General features: G+C 39.7%; 1 protein-coding gene across 1 annotated transcript in view; it reads right to left on the reverse strand.

Moving 5' to 3' along the window:
- Positions 1-8,767, reverse strand: part of LOC130553758 (homer protein homolog 3) — a 58,642-nt gene extending 49,875 nt beyond the window's left edge. The window contains exons 1-2 of the mRNA XM_057332889.1: positions 8,425-8,767; positions 7,718-7,767 (exon numbers count right to left, since the gene is read on the reverse strand). Coding sequence (XP_057188872.1) covers positions 7,718-7,740 — 23 coding nt within the window. The 5' untranslated portion in view covers positions 7,741-7,767; positions 8,425-8,767. The remainder of the gene's footprint in view (positions 1-7,717; positions 7,768-8,424) is intronic.
- Between the last annotated feature and the right edge of the window lie 1,236 nt (positions 8,768-10,003).

Raw genomic sequence — 10,003 nt, forward strand, 5'->3', positions numbered from 1 at the left:
CCAGTGTTAAGGACTTCAAGGCGAGGTGGCCTGCGCTTTTCAGACATTCTGAGGTATTAAAAACAGGTTAAAGTTAGTTTCTGGTGTTACTTGACAAATACATTATTTTGGTTTGTATAATACAGTTTTTTTTGGCTGTTGTTGTTGGTTCATATTTCCTTTTTAATTTCAGACCAATGCGGAGCTTTGGAAGACATGTTTCTTGCTCAGCTCCATGCATACATGGGTAATCTAATAGGAGTGATCTGTTCAAGGGGAGGAGCAACCCTTGAGAGAAGACTGCTGCACTAATACGCCCTTTTCACATGACGTCACACATCTAACGTTCTGCCACGAAGCAGTGTATCTTTACTTCCGCTAGCACTCCAGTTCATAAGGTGGCGGTAATGCACCTACAAGCTGGTTTGCCATCCACCAGTAAAACTCAAGAAGAAGTTACTTCCGCTAGCGTCTCAGAATGGAGTTGACCAAGTCCCTTGCACATCTGCCACAAATACGCCTAGATGATGTACAACGTCTTGCAGACAAATTTTCGCTTTTACGACAAGATCAAAGCTAGATAAAGGATACAAATTCTTCGTTGAACAGTACCTGTTTGATTATGAAGGTAAGCGTTTTGTTTTCTTTTTGTGTTAGCAAAGGTGCTAGGATAAGTACTTGAATACGTGTTCTGTCAGTTTTATTTCACTGTTGTTAAATTCCAGCGCGACGGCAAAACGGAAGTTCTTCTTCTTTGTTGCAAGACGGATGTTATGATACACTGCTTTGCGAAAAGGCGGAAGTTAAGTGATGTCATTGTGAAAAGGGCCTATTCAAGGTTTGGATGAGGTGAGTGTGTTTCACATTACTATATCAAGCTTACCCAGCTAGCCAAAATATGTGACTGTTACGTATCAGCAACGTAATCTGATGACCAAATTTGTGTTTCATGGCGTGTTGGTAACCAGTTAGTAATTTAAACATTTTTAGACAAAATTATAAATGTAACTAGTGACTGATTAAGATACATTGCTTAATTATCTGTGCAGTTATTGATACAAATTTTTACTTGTCTTTTTTTTCTTGTCCTTTGCTATATGCAAAAATGTTTAAAAATAAAATAAATAATTTCAATTGCTTTACCACAGACTGGAAACATTCACATCAGGAGGGACTGTGCGCTAAAGGCTCTTATTTTTTTCCTGGGAGAAAATCCGAAAGACCTAATCAAAGAGTACGCAAGTGGCATATTTTTTATTTTTAGAACAAAGTTTATTTGTGTTATGCCGGCAAAAGGCAATGATTGTTTTTTTATTTACACTACCTTAGGTTGACCAGGCAGATGATTGTGAAAGTGACCTTGCGCAGCTCACCATTGCAGTGTACATTGTTCGGGAAGGAGGGAGGAGAATTTCTTCAACCGCCTGACGACATATGCATTGTGATTGAGGGTGTGAAAATTTTGAATCAAGTGACTTCGGTCACATCAGCTTGTGCACTTCTCATGGGTATGATGTACGTAATCAACTTGGTTTATCCGAAACCCCTTCGATTTACTTTCGAGGTCTTCCAGAAAGTTTTCTTGCAACTTGATCAACACAAAATGTCACACAGAGTTCAGAGTCTTTTTTTAGTAGATTAGAGTAAATATGTCACATTGAAGCACTTCTCATTTAATGTTTATTATGATTATATCTATGGATTGATTCCATGTAGCTCTGTGACTACTGTGCTGTTATAAAGAGTATGTCATGATGTTTTTGTAATATATTTTTTATGAATATTTTAAAAGCTCAGTTGTGGGCATATAAGGTTTGGTGCAGTATAAAAAATGGAATGGATCAGTCAATGTTAATGAAATGTTCAGTTTGTTTTGTAAACATTTTTGCAATGCAGAGAATGCTGTCATTGTGTATGTTTTCAATAAATTCTATTGTCAAAAGCAGCTTGAGTCTCTTGATAAAATTTGTTTTCAGGAAAAATCACAAATAAAAAATATATTTTTAGCAATAATTAAGTATGAATTTAATGTTTGTAATAAAATAAACATTGAATACATTTAAGTTGGAATGCAGTAAAATTATGTTAGGGTAATGTAAATATTAGGATAGAATGAATGTAATAATGTGAGTTTAACTGACCTTGCGATATTAAGTTGGTCAAAAGCAAAATAATAAGTTGAAAAAACGTAATTTTTTTAGGTGTTACCAATTGAAGTAATTGTTTTAAGTTGATTCAACTGTTCGCTTTTTACAGTGTATGGGTCATCATATCTGACTTTCACTAAATCTTATTTTGAATGCTATTTAGGACTGATGCAAACCCAGGACCTGACTCATATCTCTGAAATGTGCCTTTATTTGTAATGTAGTATGCAGTGGCAATAGTGGCCAAAAGTGATATCCAAATTTGGAAAATTGAGAAGCTTTCCTATTTATTCAAATAAATTACAAAAGATGCATTAAACATTTCGTATTCGTCTTGTGTTTGGAGTGTAAACCAAAGTTCATCTTTAAAGAAATTGAAGGCAGTTTGGCAAAAACAACACACAACACACACATGAGCAAAACTGTTGTAGTCAAACACTATTTACAAAATGTTAAAAATTGATGATAAAACCCTATTCAATTATTGCTTTATTTACTGTGGATTTTTGTATATTAGATAGAATAAAACCCCTATACCCTGATATGCTGCTTTGTTGTCAAATAATTTCGTCCAATAAATACCTTAGAAGGTAAAGTAAGATACATGCCCTTCGGAAATCACTTTTGGCCACTACTACACCGTGTAGACTACACATACACTCTAAAAAGTAAAAAATGATGGGTTATTCCTTTTAGGGATGAACGCAACCACTGAGTTGTATACTAACCTATGCTAGGTGTGTTTTAACTCATTGATGGGTCAAATATAACTAAGCCATTTGAACCAAACGGTTGGATTCGTCCTTTTTATCTAGCCACAGGAGGTCACAAGCCAGTGTACTTTTTGTGCCGGTCCCAAGCCCGGATAAATAGAGAGGGTTGTGTCAGGAAGGGCATCCGACATAAAACTTTTGCCAAATCAAATATGCGAATCACTAACATGACTTCCATACCGGATCGGTCGGGCCCGGGTTAACAACGACCGCCATCGGTGCCGTTGACCTACAGGGCACTGGTGGAAATTGGGCTACTGTTGGTCAAAGTAGAGGAGGAAGGTGTGTTAGAGGAGGAAGGCGTGTCCGTAGGCAGAGAGAGAAGAGGAAAGGCAGGAGTTTCAGACTGAAAGTAGGGACTTTGAATGTTGGTACGTTGACAGGTAAAGGCAGAGAGCTGGTAGATATGATGCAGAGGAGGAAAGTCGACATTCTGTGTGTCCAGGAGACCAGGTGGAAAGGGAGCAAGGCTAGAAGCATTGGAGCGGGGTTTAAACTGTTTTATCATGGTGCGGACAGGAAGAGAAATGGAGTAGGAGTGATCCTGAAGGAGGAGTTGTGAAGAATGTTCTGGAGGTAAAGAGAGTGTCAGATAGGTTGATGAGTCTGAAGCTGGAAATTGAAGGTGTGATGTTGAATGTTGTCAGTGCTTATGCTCCACAAGTAGGTTGTGAGCAAGAGGAGAAAGACAGATTCTGGAGCGAGTTTGAGGAAGTGATGCAGAGTGTTCCCAGAGGTGAGAGAGTGGTGATAGGGCAGACTTTAATGGACATGTTGGTGAAGGGAATAGTGGGGATGAGGAAGTGATGGGCAGGTTTGGTCTTCAGGAAAGGAACCCAGAAGGACAGAGGTTGGTAGACTTTGCTAAAAGTATGGAGATGGCTGTGGTGAACACGTACTTTCAGAAGAGGCAGGAACACAGGGTGACATATAAGAGTGGTGGCAGGAGCACACAGGTGGACTATATTTTATGTAGACGCTGTAATCTGATGGAGATTAGCGATTGCAAAGTAGTGGTAGGAGAGAGTGTAGCTAGACAGCATAGGATGGTGGTGTGTAAGATGACTCTGGTGGTGAGGAAGATGAAGAGAGCAAAGGCAGAGCAGAAGACAAAGTGGTGGAAGTTGGAAAAGGAAGAGTGCCGTGTTGTTTTCAGGGAAGAGTTGAGACAGGCTTTAGGTGGTCAGGAGGTGCTTCCAGATGACTGGACTACTACAGCCAAAGTGATCAGGGAGACAGGTAGGAAGGTGCTAGGTGTATCATCTGGAAGGAGAAAAGAAGACAAGGAGACTTGGTGGTGGAATGAGGAAGTTCAGGAGAGTATCCAGAGGAAGAGGTTAGCTAGGAAGAAGTGGGACAGTGAGAGGACGGAGGAAAGTAGACAGGAATATAGGGAGATGCAGCGTGAGGTTAAGATAGAGGTTGCAAAGGCCAAACAGAAAGCTTATGAGGATATGTATGCAAGGTTAGATAGTAAGGAAGGTGAGAGGGATTTGTATCGGTTGGCGAGGCAGAGGGATAGAGATGGAAAGGATGTGCAGCAGGTTAGAGTGATTAAAGATAGAGATGGAAATGTGTTAACAGGTGACAGGAGGGTGAGGGAAAGATGGAAGGAGTACTTTGAGGAACTGATGAATGAGGAAAATGGCAGGGAGAGAAGAGTAGTAGAGGCAATATTGTTGAGCAGGAAGTAGAAAGGATTAGCAAGGGTGAAGTTAGGAGAGCTTTGAAGAGGATGAAGAGAGGAAAGGCGGTTGGTCCGGATGACATACCAGTGGAGGTATGGAAGTGTCTAGGAGAGATGGCAGTAGAGTTTTTAACTAGGTTGTTCAACGAGGTCTTAGAGAGTGAGAGGATGCCTGAGGAATGGAGGAGAAATGTTTTGGTGCCGATTTTTAAGAACAAGGGAGATGTGCAGAGTTGTGGAAACTACAGAGGTATTAAGCTGATGAGCCATACAATGAAGTTGTGGGAAAGAGTAGTGGAAGCAAGGCTAAGGGGAGAAGTGAGCATTTGTGAGCAGCAGTATGGTTTCATGCCAAGAAAGAGCACTACAGATGCGATATTTGCTTTGAGAAGGTTGATGGAGAAGTACAGAGAGGGTCAGAAAGAGCTGCATTGTGTCTTTGTAGATTTAGAGAAAGCGTATGACAGGGTGCCAAGAGAGGAGCTGTGGTATTGTATGAGGAGGTCTGGAGTGGCAGAGAAGTATGTTAGAGTGGTGCAGGATATGTATGAGAGCAGTAGGACAGTGGTAAGGTGTGCGGTAGGTGTGACAGAGGAGTTCACGGTGAAGGTGGGACTGCATCAAGGATCGGCTCTGAGCCCCTTCTTGTTTGCGGTGGTGATGGACAGGCTGACAGATGAGGTCAGACAGGAATCTCCATGGACTATGATGTTTGCGGATGATATTGTGATCTGTAGTGAGAGCAGGGAGCAGGTGGAGGAAAGTCTAGAGAGGTGGAGGTTTGCTCTGGAGAGAAGAGGAATGAAGGTTAGTCGCAGCAAGACAGAATACATGTGTGTGAATGAGAGGGATCCAAGTGAAACAGTGAGGTTACAGGGAGAAGAGGTAAAGAAGGTGCAGGATTTTAAGTACTTAGGGTCAACAGTCCAGAGTAATGGGGAGTGTGGAAAAGAGGTGAAGAAGCGTGTGCAGGCAGGTTGGAATGGGTGGAGAAAAGTGTCAGGTCTGTTGTGTGATAAAAGAGTACCAGCAAGAATGAAAGGAAAGGTGTACAGGGCAGTAGTGAGACCAGCGATGTTGTATGGTTTGGAGACAGTTGCACTGAGGAAAAGACAGGAGGAAGAGTTAGAGGTAGCAGAGCTGAAGATGTTGAGGTTCTCTTTGGGAGTGACGAGGATGGATAGGATCAGGAATGAGTACATCAGAGGGACAGCACATGTGAGATGTTTTGGAGACAAAGTTAGAGAGGCCAGGTTGAGATGGTTTGGACATGTTCAGAGGAGGGAGAGTGAATATATCGGTAAAAGGATGCTGAGGTTAGAGCTGCCAGGCAGGAGGCCAAGAGGAAGACCAAAGAGGAGGTTTATGGATGTAGTGAAGGAGGACATGAAGGTAGTCGGTCTGAGAGAAGAGGATGCAGGGGATAGGGCTAGATGGAGGCAGATGATTCGCTGTGGCGACCCCTAAAGGGAACAGCCGAAAGGAAAAGAAGAGTCTTCAGTGAGCATAGTTGCTATGTTGCTGGTTTTGATTCGATTTACTGATGAAAATAAGCGCTCCACGGAACAGCTTGTAACATTAGGCCTTGTGTCCTAATGAAAAATTAAGCAGGGATCTCTGTAACATATTGCTAGCTAGCAACTTTCAGTCAAGGACTATATTTTGTTAATTATGCGCGGCAAACGTCTCCGAGGGTGCTAGGGTGGGGTCACGTGAGTCAGTGTTTGCGGAATGCGGATTGGTTGACAGTCCGAATGTGTTTTTACCAAAATAATTCAAATGAACAAATATTGTAAGTAAACAACAATAGCACGAGTATGCTTTTTTTGTATTGAAACCCGTTCACACGTAAGTTTAAAATTTTCAGAATGACTCCCTGGCATGAGTTTTTTTCAAGGCAACCGTTAGAACTTATCACTTTAATATTTCCACGCGAAACTGTATATTCTATCCCCTATCCCTAACCCTATCCCTAAACCTAAAGATCATAGAACACTTTTTGCATTTTTAGATTTGTAAAAAATATTGTTCTGTACAATTTATTAGCTTTTTTGCCCCTGGGGACCTCAATTTTGGTCCCCACGGTGACACGAGTCCCCATGTGTTGGTGTGTATTCAGGTTTAGGTCCCCACCGGGATATACAAACATGAACACACACACACACACACACAGCAGTAAAGAAACACCTCATCCACACAGACACTTGAGACGCTACAGAACACACATTGAGCAGTAGTCATGGCAACTGGACCAAAAAAATACAAGCCGTTTGATAAACAAAATCCCATGACCTTTTTTACAGCAGCAGTCGGCGTGAGATACAGCGGCATCATTTTAAGTAGATTATCAATGTCAGAGTATGAGACAAAATCCCATCTATGCAACATATCGTAGTACATCATGTCCATAAATACATCCCAATGACAACACAGTAAATTATTCGTTCTGTAAAACAAGTGTCCTTTCTATCTTGAAAGTCAGATGTGTATTTTTAACATTCTATTAGACAAATGCTATGTTTAAAAATTACCTTGAGATTTTATAATGTAATTGTTTCATTTAATAGTAAATGTAATATATTGTTTTTTTATACATGCAGTATATACTGTAATGGCCAATGCTGTTATATTAACTGAGATATATTACATGTGTGTAAAAACAACACTGTTTTGTAAAACATATTTATATAAACTCCAAAAAGTCAGAAAATATCTATTATTCTGAAACAAATCAAATCAAATTTCTTTATTGTCACTCAACCATATACACAAGTGCAACAGTAGGTGAAAAACTTGGGTGCAGTTCCGACCAACATGGCAGTATAACAGAGATGAGACAAAACTCCAAATTACAAAATTACAATACTTTAAACAATATACTTTTTTCTGGCTGTCACAAAAAGAAACAACAACCACGCTGACGGGATTAAATCAGTCACAGAAATGTGCCAATGAATCAACCTAGTTAACACATCAACCCGTCACTAATAAAAATCAAGCATTGACCTCGAACAATATCTCCATGCATGGATATGGAAAAACTCTCGAGCTCTGATGAAGATGCTAAACCTACATCACATCTCTCAAACCAAAAGCGTCTAATTGTAGACAAAGATAACAGAGTAACTCACCTCTCTCTGTGCAATGGAAACATTCTCACTGGACAGACGGAGCTCTTTCTCTAGTACAGGACAGGGGAGAAAAACAGAAAATCAGTTCAGACAAATAGATCATATTTCACAAGCTATGGATGACAAGTTTAAAAGGTCGGGGAGAACGTTGGTGGATTCAATTATACTGGTGGGGATTTTATAAAAGAATATCAGGGTTAAATTAGAAAAATATTCATAAATGTAGTAACTGTCTATCGACCAGAAAGACTTGTCCATACATTATAAAATGTGACACGTCTATTTAGTGGCTATGCAAAAGATCATTGTACTTCACAAACCACATCCACGTTATTGTTAAATCAAACATTTTAAACTATTTTACAGATTAATTGCAAAATGGAACGTGTATATCTTCTATCTACATTAAAACCAAGTTTCGACTGTACTTGACAGTGCAAGTGTTCTGTAAATGCCTGACATTTCATTCCAAGCACACACGTAAACAATTCTTACATCCTCATTTTCCACGAAGACAGTATTGCTTAGAAACACGAATAAGTATTTACTTTTCGTCACATAAACACTTTACAAAAGTCTGAGTCTTGAATCTACGACAGCTGCAGGAACTTTGTCTAAAGGCGTCTTGAAAGGCTCCATAAAGTTGCTCAGTCATGTTCGGGATCACATTTGAAGGTTATGACACGTGACAGGTTATTGACACTCACCCCATGTCGCTGTAAACGCACAGAATGTCAAACAACGTCGTGCAGCAGTAATCCGGGTGATCTGTCTCTCTATACAGTGAACAGGACGTATATTTGCATGGCAACAAGCGAATGCAACACTACAGCCCACTGAAACTGCCTCGTGATGACCACGCGCCTGTCCGATTCCTCTTTTCTTTCTTTGCGCGCACTTCAGCGAGCTCGCGGACTCCCTGGAAATCCCCGCGTGCGGCGACTCTCTGATGTTTGATGACGCGACGCGGTTGTTACTTTGTAATCAGTCGAGCTTTGATGTCCCGAGCACGAGCCGCTGCGTGTGTGCCTCGACCGCCGCTGCTGGCGGGCTTTTTAAATGACGCGTGGACGCCCTCCAGCGGCGGGAATCACAGGCACAGCGGGTCAGAGAGAGAGCAGCATCATTGCGTTATGTATATCACGGGTGTTTGGACTCTTCTCGCCCTCTAGTGATCTGTATGTAAATATCCCTGATCAACGCGACATATCGAGAAAATACTCTCTTCTGCTGTTGTACATACAACATGTTTTAACATTGACATATCGAATAAAATGCGTCACTGAAAAATATGACTACATTTTAACTTAAAGATAATTAACGTTAATTTAAAGCAAAACTGCACGAATGTCTTAATTTTTAACGAAATTAAAAATAAAACAAAAAATGTCGAAACAGAGAGTTCAAACAACAGAATTAAACATCGTATTGCAAAAATGTTGCCATAGCCCTATAGACCTCTTCGCAAGATGTAAACACTGGTCCGATTTTAGTCTATTTATTATTATCATGTTAAATATTACATATAGCCTACAGTTAAATCTTAGAGATATAAAAAATAATAAAGTCATAAATGTTCTGTTAGTTGTATTTTGTTCAAACATTTGCGTAGTGTTGAGAAAGTTCTTCTGGAAGTTTACGTCTTCCAAAGTGGCCTATAATACGTTATTTTTGTATCACAATATGTTGCATCACGGTATAACAATTGCACACCCTATAATTACAGGTGTATGATTTCTATTATGAACACAAATATAGTTATAAGAAATTCTAGATTAATTGCAGGGTCAACTTGTTTAACCCAAATTTTGAGCAAGGTTTCATTGATGTTTGTAGAATTGCTATAGAAATCCTGCACTTCTGTACTCTATATATTACCACATGACTATATCTTTCACTATTAAACCTTTATTAAATCCTACTTATTTAGTGTGTCCTTGAATTAAACAAGATTAATTACTACTGATCAAAAATGAAAAACTGTAGAATGAGCCACAATGAGTCTGGAAAAACAAATACGGCCACAAACATGTTTTTCAACTGTAAATGAAATGTAATAGATAATGTTTTAATTACAAATGCTTCTCAGTTTGAAGCCATCTAGTACGTTTATGAACAATAGAAGGCTAGTAAACTTTTCTCAGAAACAACAGTAAAGATTTCAGTGATTAAGATGCTTTTTAAAACTTACCACGTGTGGCATTAAACTTGTGCTTATTTCCAAGAGAATTAAATTAGCCAAGACAACAAAACTGTTAAAACATCTCCTAGTTAAAAAAACAATGT

This window comes from Triplophysa rosa, linkage group LG5 (genome assembly GCF_024868665.1).
Source record: "Triplophysa rosa linkage group LG5, Trosa_1v2, whole genome shotgun sequence".
NCBI classification, from domain to species: domain Eukaryota; kingdom Metazoa; phylum Chordata; class Actinopteri; order Cypriniformes; family Nemacheilidae; genus Triplophysa; species Triplophysa rosa.